Below are 12,226 nucleotides of genomic sequence, written 5' to 3'. Positions count from 1 at the left end.
CTGACCGGATGAAACTGACAAGGGTAAAGGCAAGCTCTGTACTGATGCCAACAACATAATTGATGGACATAGCAGCTGGTAACAGCAGGTGCTTCTGCGCAGGGGAGCTGTGTGGCTGAGGGCCGTGGTCAGAGAGAAAGAACTACATTTCACTGTAACTTGGATCTGCCTTTGGAATTTTGCATCGTATGACTTTATTAGCTACCTTTAAAAGTCACCGGGAGCCCTGGCTGGGTAGCTCAGTTGGTTGGAGTATTGTCCAGTTGTGCCAAGGGTGAGGGTTTGGTCCCTGACTGAATCAACCAATGAATACATGAATGGGTGGAGCAACAAATCAACCTCTCTCTCTCCCCCTTCCCCTCTCTTAAAAAAAAAAAAGTCACTGTGAAGAAAATCATTGGCAGAAGCACAGGACTGGGGAGAAGAACCTGTGTGGATATAACTGGGACGCATGCAGTCTCGGGGTTTAGCTGACAAGCTAGCTCCTCAGCAGACAAGGTGCGGTGGCTGTCAGCCTGACTTGCAACTTCACAGGAGACAGGTGGCACGTTTGCGAAGAGCAGACCACCCCTCCAGGATCCGTGCAGCTCACTTCCTGCTGGACCCCTGGGCTCTGGACTGAGCACCCCACTCTAAGCAGTGTCTGGGCAGACATGCTAAACTACACTCAGAAGATAATTCAGGATGGAGAAGGGTCAGGAAACTGGGGCAGGAGTGGGTGAAGGGACAGGGATTGCCAGCCCCGTTGAGAACGTCACGGTCTCTGCATATTTTCATTGGCGAAAGGGAGCAGACTACTCTTCCTGAAGACAGAGCTTCGGTTTGCTGTGGGGAGCACTGCAGGAAGGTGCTGCTGGGGCTCTCTAAGAAAAACTTTCTAACCTTAGTCTCAGCAGAAGTCAGTGAGCTCCCTGTCACAGGACGTACTTGAGCTAGGGGTGCCGGGCCATCTCTCTGCCAATCAGATTCTTGCATCCACCCTGATGCTGAAGCTGGTGGAATCTGGGTCCAAGCCCACCCTGACTCATGAGGTGCACCCAGGTCCCTAGGTACTAGCATCAGGCCTTGCTTTGCAGGTTTTGTCCTTTGGGGTGGTTATCCTGCTGTCACCCATGAATGACATCAACCTAAAGCACTGAGGGAAGTGCCAAGGAAGCCACCAACCCAGCAGTGCAGAGCATCAGACCAAACTTGGGGCCTGGAAGGGACCACCCTTCTGCCCTTTTTTATAACCAACACTTACTGGGTGTTGGCCAGGGGCTACTCCGGGAGTGAACAAGACAGGCAGGGCATGGACTACATCTATGGAGGAGACAGGGAACCGACAAGAAAAGTGTTAGGAGGGATGCATGCTATAGAGAGAATTAAATGGGTCCATGAGATGGACTGGGTGGCTGCTCTCCATGGGAGGTCGGGAATCAAGGAAGGGCTCTCTGAAGAGGTGACATTTCATCTGAGCCCCGAATGACATCATCACCTTATCTTGATCCTCTCTGGTCAGCAGCATTTGCTGTGGAGTTCACCCACAGACGTATGAGTCTTCATTTTGGCAGATGCCGGGCTGCCCTTTGCCACCCTCTCCTCCCTTACAGCCAGAAGTCTCCGTCCGTTCCTCCCCAAGAAGCAGCCCTAAGTTGTCGTGAATCTACAAGGAAATGAACAGCTCCGAAGGAGGGGGGGCGGGGCACAACCAGTCTCCAGAGACGAATGAGCCTGGAGTCGGTCAGATCAGAAATGGGGATTACAGCAGTGCCCAGCTCATGAAGTCTTTGCGAGCATTCAGTTGAGTTAACCCACTTACGGCACCAAAGCACCTGACGCACAACGCTCGGAAAGTGGCAACTCCCTCCGTAAACGTCATGTAATGTCCAGTGTCTCTGTATGGACTCCGGGCCGGCTCCCTGTGCCTCAGTTTCTCTCATGTCTTCTCCGGCCGCGGCACTGCGTGCGTTCAGGTTCACTGTTTCCCGAGCCTGTCCACACTCCTGCGGCCTCAGGAAGGTTTACAGTTGAGAAATCCGAGGCCGCAGGTGCGTGGAGGCGGTCGCTGGGAACCTGAGCCAGGGGCCAGCCCCTGCCCCGCCCCTGGTGGCCCCGCCCCTCCCCTGGTGGCCACGCCCCAGTCCTCCCACCCCCTTGCCTGGAGCAGGCCAGGCTGGCACGCTCCTTTAAGGCACCCTGCGGGCGAAGAGCGTTTCGCCCCCTCCGACGTCGCTGAGGTAGCGGCTTCACCTTTAAGGCGGCGCAGGGACTGTTGGGAAGGCGGCGGGATGGAGGCGGTGGGACCTGCTCACGGCAGCCGGTCCGAGTAAAACGGGGAGGGAGCCGGAGCGGGAGCGGGAGCCGGACCCGAGCGGGAGGCAGGCCCGAGCGGGAGGCGCAGGTCCGCGCGGGCCGACTGGGCCGGGACACGGGGCTCTGGGTAGGCCTAGGGGAGGGGTCGTCGCGGGCGCGGGCGCGGCCTGTGCGAAGGCCGGGCCCACCCGCGCAGAGGGGGCGCGGTCCTGGGTGGCCCGGGGTGGGAGCTCGGCCTTTTCGGGGGAAGTGTCCTCTGGGGATCGCGCCAGCCTATGGGGAGGGTCGTCTTGGGTGGGGCCTGGGGTGACAGAGGACCCGAGATCTCTGCTTTTCTGGGGGACGTCTCCCAGGGTCGGTCTACCCAAGAGGAGGGGCTCTGGGGCCCGGACTGCCTGTTAGGGAGGGGGCTGCCGGAGGGACTGGGGCTGTACCTCGCTGAGGGGCCGGGGTCTCCCGCATGCGAGTGAGGCCCCACGATCCCCGCAGGTATGTCCCCCGACGCGCCCTGTCCTGGCTAAAAGAGTCCTCCCGGGTATCCCGGAGACTGGGCCGCCTGAGCCGGCCTGAGCCGGTGGTCTGGGCCGAATCCGGGTCCAGCCTCACTTGGCCTCACCGCATTGCGTCTCCTGGGCCAAGACGAGCTAGGCGCGCCCCCTGTAGGCCGAGAGCCGACACGGTGCATGCTGCTGATCAGGGGACCGGGGCACCCCGGGGACCCAGGCGTCCGGGGACCAGAGGTGTTTACCTCTTTCGGGGCGGACGGCGCTGTGGCCCCAGGCCCAGCACCTTCCCCCTCGCCTTCACAGGATCAGGGCCATGGCCACGATGGTGCTTCCGCGAGAGGAGAAGCTGAGCCAGGATGAGATCGTGCTGGGCACCAAGGCCGTCATCCAGGGGCTGGAGACCCTGCGCGGGGAGCATCGTGCCCTTCTCGCTCCATTGGTGGCTCCTGAAGCCGGCGAGGCTGAGCCCGGCTCACAGGAGCGCTGTGTCCTCCTGCGCCGCTCCCTGGAGGCCATCGAGCTGGGGCTGGGGGAAGCCCAGGTAAGTGGTGCTGAGGTGGGAGGTCACAGGAGGGAGGGTTGGAGCCTTCCAGAGGAATTCTGGCAATGTAGAAACAGAATGTGAGCAGGGGACCATCCCGCCCCTGGAGCCCCATGGTAGGACCCTAGTAAATATCTGCGGGAAAAATGAATGGGCTTCAGAGGCTGCAGTGGGGCCTTGCCCCAGGAAAACCCTGATCATCCTTTCGCCCCCAAGCAGAACCCTCCTCCTAGCTTCTCCGCTGGTAGCAAAGACTGAGTTGCATAGGAGAACAAGAAGGAAACCCTTAAGAAGTGCCCCCAATCATTCTTTTATTTATGCATTAACATGTAAGTTACCAAATACCTACTATGTGCCAGGCAATATGTTGGGTGTTAGCGATACAAATCCAACAAGACAGGCAAGGTTCCTACCCTAGTCCAGTAGAAGCACAGTCAGAAACACACATACCTTTGTTACACATTGTGATGAGTTCTCCAAAGAAAAGAACAAGATCTTGTAATAGCTTTTAATGGGAAGTCTTATCTATTGGTCTGGCAAGATTTATGAGGGAATGGCATTTAAACCAAGACCTGAAGGAAGAAATGCACCAGCCTCCGGAAAAGGGAGGAGGGCGAGAGTTGCGTGTGCAAAGGTCCTGAGGTAGGAAAGATCTTGTCGTAATGGAAGAGTTGAGAGAAGACCTATGTGACTGGAGCTTTGTGGGGAAGGAGAGAGGGACAGAAGAGACCTGTGGGGCAGGTAGGGGCCAGATCATGCTCTGTCTCTCTAGGGTGGGTTTCATTCTTAGGAAATGGGGAAGCCTTTGGAGGGGTTTAAGCAGCCAAGGGACATACAGCATGGCTTAGGTTTTAGAAGTGCCCTCAGGTGGAGAGGTGGGGAATGAACTATACTGGGTCGAGGATGCAGGCAGGTAGGAGGTAGTTAGGAAGCCACTGCTGGGATTCACATGAGAAATGGTGACTTGGACTAAAGGGGTGGCCATGAGGGTGGACAGAAGGGGACCAGTTGTAGGTGTTCTGGAGGAAGACCGGGGGACAGTGTGAGGGAGAGAGAGAGGAGGGCAGGGTAACTCCCAGGTTTGTGGCTGGAGCAAGTTAACGGGATGAGAGCCTGCATGCTCAGGAGTTCTAGTTTGACCCTCTTAGAGGTTGGGGCTGCCAGAACGATAGGCAGATCCAGGAGTTAGGCTTTGGGGGAAGGAGTCTTGGCCCCCTCAGATCTCAGCTGAGACACAGCCGGCTCTGTGAATCCTGAGCAGGTGGTATCATCTTGGTTTCCTTGTCTTTAAAATAGGCATCATGCCATCTGCTATATATATTCCCAGGTTGTTTAGGGAGTTTTTTTAAAAAAGCTAGTGGTTGTGAAAACACTTGGCATTTAGGTGTTTGCTAGTCAGCTGGGAAGCACAAGGTCCCAGACTACCTGCGCCTCTGGAAGGCGATGTGTTGGTCATTCACTCCTTGGCCAGTTGGCTGCCAGGCGCAAAGATGAACACACAGGGTCCATCCCCCCCCCAGTGTGTGCAGGCCCTGGCGCAGATGGGCAACAGGATGGCATGGAGGTAGTGGAAGGTGCCCTGCTTTCCTTCCACAGAATGGCAGGCATAAGAGAAAAGAATTTCACTGCGGAAATGACCCTGGAACTGAAGGATGGAGAAAGGGTAGAGCTCATGCAAGGCCCCAAGGCAGGAAGAGCCTGGGAGCTCGGGAGAGGCATCATAGAGGTTGCGGAGAGGGAGAGGGTTAGGCCTCTGGATTTCCTTACCTGCCCTGTAGTTCCCCAGACCATCTGCTGGGATACGCACCCCTTCCCTCCCTTGGAGGTGCAGAAGGGTAGGGGCTCGCCTGGATCCTTGGCAGAAGTCAGGGGGCGTCTTTCAGCCATCTAACCGGCTTCTTTGAGAAAGTGTTATAGTGACTGTGGCTGCAGGGGTTGAGTACAACCCAAGAGAGACAAAGGAAGAGAATGGCTAGCTGGGGGAAGTCACAGAGCCCAACTAGCTCTCTTCACAATCAGCGCAGTGAGGAAGGAGCTGGCCCATCAGCGCAGAGAGCTAGCTGGAGGCCCAGGCAGGGGAACGGACTTCTTAGAGCCCAACAGAGCTGGCTGAGGACCCCAGGGCTCCTGACCCCAGAAGGAAGGAGTTGGGGATCCCCAAGCCCCCTGGGTTCAGGTCTTGTACTGTGGTCTGTTTGGGGCCTTGGGAGAGAACTCCCTTGATGAGAGGAGAACGTCAAGCCCCTCAACCCTTCAGTTCCTCCCAGGTAGGGCCAGGCCCTGCCCTTCACTGGGCCCCAGTGCCCCAAGGGGCCCCGGCTGGGGGTGGACAGGTCTCTGACCTATACCCGGGCTGGCTGCCACAGGTGATCCTGGCACTTTCAAGCCACCTGGGGGCTGTAGAGTCGGAGAAGCAGAAGCTGCGGGCGCAGGTGCGGCGTCTGGTGCAGGAGAACCAGTGGCTGCGAGAGGAGCTGGCAGGGACGCAGCAGAAGCTGCAGCGCAGTGAACAGGCCGTGGCCCAGCTCGAGGAGGAGAAGCAGCACTTGCTGTTCATGAGCCAGATCCGAAAGCTGGATGAGGACACCTCCCCCAATGTGAGTCCTACCACAGCCACTGCAAGGCCACCAGACAGGGGCGCCTGGGAGCAGGGAGGGGATAGCATGGAGCACACTCAGCTCCGACCTAGTTGCTGACACCTGGGCTACCTGGCACTTCCTTCCCTGACGCTCATCCTGTCTTCCTGCCCAGGAGGAGAAGGGGGATGTCCCCAAAGACTCTCTGGATGACCTGTTCCCCAACGAGGAGGAACAGAGCCCAGGTGCGGAGGGGCACCTGGTTCTGGGCGCGGGTGGGTGGGTGGCCCTTGGGCCCCAGAGGTCACCAGAAACAGGGGCCAAGGCTTCCTTGCCTCATTTCTGATCACCACATCCCAGCATGTTAGAGCTTAAATGGCAGGTGTTCCATTTGTTCCTCTCTTCCCCCCCAAGCTCTGTAAGGAGCAGCATCACAGTTCAGAGCTTTGGAGCAGCCCAGCCTGGGTTCAAGGCCCACTGTGCCACTAGTTGCTCTGAGACCACTGGTAGAGCTTCGTTTCCTCTCTGAGCCCCCTCTGCGGGTTAAAGGAGGGTGCGTGCGTGGTGCTGAGCCCTGGGCCAGTGCTCGCCTCGGTGACAACGCCGAGTGCATGTATCGGAGCCTCCCTTCTGCAGCTGCGGAGGCTGAGGATTGGAGGTCGGGTGGTTTGCACTAGGACACAGAGCTTGAATTACTGGCACTGGGACATCACCGACTCTTTCTGGGGGGTGACTAGACCCACTCTAAATATGGAGAAACTGAGGCAAAATTGTAACTTGCCCAGGGCCACACGTCAGGTGAGTTAAAGGCATGGTTGGCATGTGCAAGCCCAGCTTGGGGGACAGTTAGGTACATCTGAGCTCCTGCCCTTGGCCTTGCAGCCCCCAGCCCTGGAGGAGGGGATGTGGCCGCCCAGCACGGGGGCTATGAGATCCCAGCACGGCTCCGCACGCTGCACAACCTGGTGATCCAGTACGCCTCACAGGGCCGCTATGAGGTGGCCGTGCCACTCTGCAAGCAGGCACTCGAAGACCTGGAGAAGACTTCAGGTCATGACCACCCCGACGTGGCCACCATGCTGAACATCCTGGCGCTGGTCTACCGGTGAGGCTGCCCTGGCCACAGGCACCCATGGGAGCCTCCTCCCAGGGGCTCCAGGCCTGGGTCACAAACCCTGGGTGCTTGTCAGGGCCACAACGCGGGCTCCTCCAGGCTGTTGGGCAGCAGAGAGGGGAGCTTGTACGCAGGGGGGCTGAGCCCCGGGTGCCTGGGCCTGCATGGGTCTGGGCTAACAGTGAGAATAAGCCTCAGTCTAGTGGAGGTGAAAGGCTTGGGCATAACCGGGGCGGGGGGTGCGGTGGGCAACGCACGAGGACTCCCAGGGCACCAGGGAATAGGCTCACCGTGGCTTTAGTAGGGTCTTGGGTGAAAAATGAGTCTGCCCAGAACTCGAGGGACTGGAAAAGGTTTCCCTAGCAGAATGCAGCATGAGCAAAGGCCCAGGGGAATACAGAACGAGGTGCGTTGGACAGAAGGCGGTGGTTTCTGGGGAGTCTGCCCCCTACCCCAGCACTGTATGTCCTGGTGAGTTGGGAGTGAATTACCCAAAGGCCTCCGCCCCCAGCTCGTGGAGGGCAGAGGCTGACCAGGTCTCCCCACACTCTGGGTCAAAATCATGCCTACTCAGTACATACAGAAGGAATGGTCAAGGATCATGAACCCCTGTGGGCAGGGCGTGGGCTGGAGGAAACCCTCTCCATACTTCTCCCTATCCCCAGGGACCAGAACAAGTACAAGGAAGCTGCTCACCTGCTGAATGATGCCCTGGCCATTCGAGAGAAGACCCTGGGAAAGGACCACCCGGCTGTGAGTGAGAGTGGGTGGAGGTGGGGGCTGCCGCTGCTCTCTGCAGCTCCCAGGTCCCAGAGTCCCTGCCTGGCAGGGCCCTGGGTTACAGAGCCTCCATTCTCTGACCCCCCCTCCCCAGGTGGCTGCAACATTAAACAACCTGGCAGTTCTGTATGGCAAGCGGGGCAAGTACAAGGAGGCTGAGCCTCTGTGCAAGCGGGCGCTGGAGATCCGGGAGAAGGTGTGAGCAGGCAGGGCTGGGCAGGCCAGTCGCCTGGGCAGGTGGGGCGCCTAGGCCTGCTCTGAGCCCAGCCACTGGCTCCCGCTCTCATCCCAGGTCCTGGGCAAGTTTCATCCAGATGTGGCCAAGCAGCTGAGCAACCTGGCGCTGCTGTGCCAGAACCAGGGCAAAGCTGAGGAGGTGGAATACTACTACCGGCGGGCACTGGAGATCTACGCCACACGCCTTGGGCCTGATGACCCCAACGTAGCCAAGACCAAGAACAACCTGGTACCCTGGGCCAGGATGGGCTGGCGGGAGGGAGGGAGGGAGGCAGGAAGGAGGTTGAGAGAAGAAGAAAAGGAAAAGGCTCAGCTGCCTGCGTCCTGTTCATTCTCTGACCCATGCCCCTCCAGGCCTCCTGCTACCTGAAGCAGGGCAAGTACCAGGATGCAGAGATCCTGTACAAGGAGATCCTCACCCGTGCTCACGAGAAGGAGTTTGGCTCTGTCAATGGTGAGTCCACGCTGCCATGTGCTCCCAGCTTACCCAGCGCAGGCTCCCTCAGCCATCAGCTTCCAAAGCAGCCAGGCAGGCCCTCATACCCTGGGTCTGGCTGGTCCCCAGCACTCGTGTGCACACGTGAGCATGTACACACATCTCCTGGGCCCTGCCTGTGCCATGCACACCCTTTGCATACCCTGTGCCCTTGGCCGAGAGTCTCCCCTTTGTCTACGGGGCGACTCTTGCTCGCTGTGAAGGCCAAACCCAGATGTCCCCCCTCTGGGAAACTATTCTGGCCCCTGATGTTCAGTCATTTCCTGCTCTGGGATCCTTCAGCCTGGCCCAACATCCAGGCTCAGCACCTGGATGACTAGACTGTGAGCCCGAGATATCTAAGGGTCTGCTCCCCCACACCCCTCTAAGCACGAGCCTGTGCCAAAGTCATCTCTGCTCCAGAGGAGGGTCAATAATGTTTTGGGTCTGACTTCCGTTCAGTCATTCAACAAAGCCCAACCTGGGTCCTTCCTGGCTACCCCTGGCCCCTCCCCAGGCCCCCAGTTTTATGATCAGCCCAACCAGGACATGCCTATAGGACAGGCTGATGACAGCCCCCTTTCTCTCCCCAGGGGACAACAAGCCCATCTGGATGCACGCAGAGGAACGGGAGGACAGCAAGGTAGCTCTGTGGGGCAGGGCTGGGGTGGGTGTCCAGTGAAGGAGGGAATGTATAGAGGGAAGGAAGGGCCTTCTCTTCCTACTTCCCCTGACCATTCTTTCCCCCAGGATAAGCGCCGGGATAGCACCCCCTATGGGGAATATGGCAGCTGGTACAAGGCCTGTAAAGTAGACAGGTGAGGACAGTGGCGCAGGGATGGTGGGAGAGTAGGTAGCAGGGAACCAGCATCCTGGGTGGGGGCCGGGCTGCACGGTTCATACTGCTCACGCCCAGGACCCCGTCTCTTCTCTATCTGCTTGTTTTTCAAGGCCTGGGTCATAGGCCACTTGTCCCAAAATGGCTTTCTGCACTAGGAAACCTTGATTATGTTATCCTTGGGTCTCCCAGCTTTTAGTCCTAGCGGCAATATCCCACTTAGGGCCCTGGGGCCAGGCCCCCAGCCCTGGGGCAATTCCAAGACAGGAGAATGCAACTGGGCCTAGCACAGAGCTTGACACTTAGGAGGGGTGAGCTGCTGCTTGGCCGGATGGCTCCTCAGAGCCCAGTGCAGGGTGGATGCCAGGACAGGCCCTGGTTCCTGGGGAACACGGAGTCTGAGACAGTCTCGCTGTCCTGTCCACAGTCCCACAGTCAACACCACCCTGCGCAGCTTGGGGGCCCTGTACCGGCGCCAGGGCAAGCTAGAAGCCGCACACACACTGGAGGACTGTGCCAGCCGCAGCCGCAAGCAGGTGGGGCGACAGACCTGCGGGGTGGGCAGGGACCTGCTTGGCCCTGTGTTTTCCAGTGAACCTGTTGCTCTACCTAATGTGCCCTCCACTTCCTCAGGGCCTGGACCCTGCAAGCCAGACCAAGGTGGTGGAACTGCTGAAAGACGGCAGTGGTGGGCGGGGAGACCGCCATGGCAGCCGAGACGTGGCCCGGGGAGTGGGGGCTCGGTCTGAGTCTGACCTCGAGGAGTCAGGGCCCGCAGCCGAGTGGAGCGGAGTGAGTGTCGGGGTTGGGGTGGGCCAGGAGGCTGTGGAGCCAGCATAGCACAGAGACAAACCTGTTCACCCCCCAGGACGGGAGTGGCTCCTTGCGGCGTAGCGGCTCCTTTGGGAAGCTCCGAGATGCTCTGAGGCGCAGCAGTGAGATGCTGGTGAAGAAGCTGCAGGGTGGTGGCCCCCAGGAACCCCCTAACCCCAGGTCAGCCTTTGTCCCGATAAGCCCCCCACTCAGGGTGAGCCTCAAGAACCCACCCAAAAACCCCCCAACCCCAAATGGGCTCCTGACCCAAGGAGCTCCACCACCCACCAAAGCTGTTCCCGCCCATCAGCCTCCCTCCTCAGACCCTACCTGACCCCCTTCCCCGCTTCCCCAGTTCCTCCATGGGCACATACAAGCCTTCCTTTCCCTCAGGATGAAGCGGGCCAGTTCTCTCAACTTCCTCAACAAGAGTGTGGAAGAGCCAGTCCAGGTATGGGTGGGTGGAGGCCCAGGCCCCAGGGCTGCAGGCCTGTGCGTCCTGTGTCCCTGCCAAGCTTCTCCTCAAGTATGTCTTCATGGAGCAACATTCCCTGTCTCTGTCCCAGGCCGACTTTGGGCGGGACACTGGGGAGACAAATTAGGGAAACCCAGCTCCTGCCTGGGTAGACATGCAAGTGGCAGTGCCAACACAGTCACTGTGGAGATGGGCAGGGCTGGGGGGTGTGGCCCAGGCTCAGGGACTCTGGCTGGTCAGACCCCTTCCCCTACGGGCCAGGGAAGCACAGACTGGCAGCAGCACGAGGTTGAGCCTCCTGCCCCCTCTGCCCACAGCCTGGAGGCACAGGCCTCTCTGACAGCCGCACCCTCAGCTCCAGCTCCATGGACCTGTCCCGACGAAGCTCCCTGGTGGACTAATACTGAAGGGGCAGCGGGCTGCCAGAGCCTCCTCCCGGCACTGCCCCCGCCCCCAGCCCTGCGCATGGGCCTGCTGCTTGCCCCACCTGTCTCTCCCCAGGACCCTTATCTTTTCTGTTTAATCTCAGGGTAACCTCCTCCCTTGTCGTCTCAACCTGAGCCCTGGAGGCTGGGCCTGGCCCCCCGCAGCTCTGCCCCTTATTTATTCCTTTCATCAGGGCCCCCTCTATCCCAGGTTCAGGGCCAGTGAGAGAGGCCGACTGGGGTCTTCCCGGTGGAGATTCAGTGGCCCACCATCCCCTGACCCCAGAGCCAAGAACACTAAGCATCTGCCGTCCCGTCAGCACCCTTGTCCTCCCCCGGCCGTTGCTTCTGTATATAGAGAAATAAGTTATTGGCCGCGCCCTGTCCCTCAGTCCAAGGTACTGCCCGGGCCTCCCCTCACCCACCCTTCTCTAGTGGTACCGCCCAGGCCTTAATCACCCCCATTCCGCGTGGTGGTATCTCCCAGGCTCCGCACACATCACCGGGGCCTCTCCAAAGGGTTCCCTGGGACTTGTAGCACTCCTCCCCGACTCAGAGAGTGCATCCTGCCCCATCATCGCCCTGTGCCCCAGGACAGAGCCCTCCACTGACTTTCACCGCCGGGCCCTGCCCCGCATCGCATCCCGGCCTTATGCACTACCCTTCCCGCCCGGCCCCGCCCAGGCACAGCCTGACCCCGCCCCGGGTGCCGCCTGTCGAGCCATCCAGCCACGCCTTCTCCCACCCCTGCAGCTTCTTGAGGGACAGTGATGTCCCCCTGTGGCCGGAGGGGCTGCCCCTGTTGGGGGGTGAGGCGGTCGCTCTCTATTTTCAAATGTTGCTGTAGAAATAAAGATGGTTTGAATCTGAGCCAGGCTTGTTTTGGGGCTGAGGCCGAGGGTTCCCAGCGTCTCTAGGTTGGGGGTGGGGTCTGGAAAGGCGGCTAGTGGGTGAGGGGGGTATGTCGCTTTCATCCCATCCTTCGCAGCTGGATCCCAGATACTCTGCTCCTATCCCGCAATTGTGGGGGCCCCAGGTTAGCTCTGAGGTTCTAGAAACTGCGGGCTTTGATCGAGCTCTTGCCCTTACTAAGCTGTCAGACCGTGGGCGAGTTACCAAAACTCGATTTTTTCATCTATAAAGTGTGGATG

The 12,226-nt window shown here is 59.3% G+C and overlaps 1 protein-coding gene across 3 annotated transcripts; it reads left to right on the top strand.

The window, feature by feature from the left end:
- The first annotated feature begins 2,140 nt into the window (after window positions 1-2,140).
- On the top strand, window positions 2,141-11,945 carry KLC2 (kinesin light chain 2). 3 transcript variants are annotated; one of them, XM_024574089.3, is made up of 16 exons: window positions 2,141-2,219; window positions 3,105-3,342; window positions 5,709-5,939; window positions 6,094-6,163; window positions 6,801-7,023; window positions 7,698-7,785; window positions 7,907-8,008; window positions 8,105-8,278; window positions 8,404-8,503; window positions 9,118-9,167; window positions 9,275-9,342; window positions 9,790-9,898; window positions 9,996-10,154; window positions 10,231-10,355; window positions 10,569-10,626; window positions 10,968-11,945. In XM_024574089.3, the coding sequence occupies exons 2-16, from the start codon at window positions 3,115-3,117 to the stop codon at window positions 11,049-11,051; spliced, it is 1,869 nt and encodes a 622-aa protein (XP_024429857.2). In that variant the 5' UTR covers window positions 2,141-2,219; window positions 3,105-3,114; the 3' UTR covers window positions 11,052-11,945. The 3 variants fall into 3 exon arrangements, with proteins under 3 accessions (XP_024429857.2, XP_053780382.1, XP_053780381.1); XM_053924407.1 differs by lacking the exon at window positions 2,141-2,219 and adding an exon at window positions 2,254-2,383; XM_053924406.1 differs by lacking the exon at window positions 2,141-2,219 and adding an exon at window positions 2,260-2,422.
- The last annotated feature ends 281 nt before the right edge of the window (window positions 11,946-12,226 follow it).

The sequence above is a fragment of the Desmodus rotundus genome, chromosome 5 (assembly GCF_022682495.2).
Source record: "Desmodus rotundus isolate HL8 chromosome 5, HLdesRot8A.1, whole genome shotgun sequence".
Classification (NCBI taxonomy): domain Eukaryota; kingdom Metazoa; phylum Chordata; class Mammalia; order Chiroptera; family Phyllostomidae; genus Desmodus; species Desmodus rotundus.
Note: the sequence above shows the minus strand (reverse complement) of the source record. Positions and strands in the feature narration are given on the sequence as shown.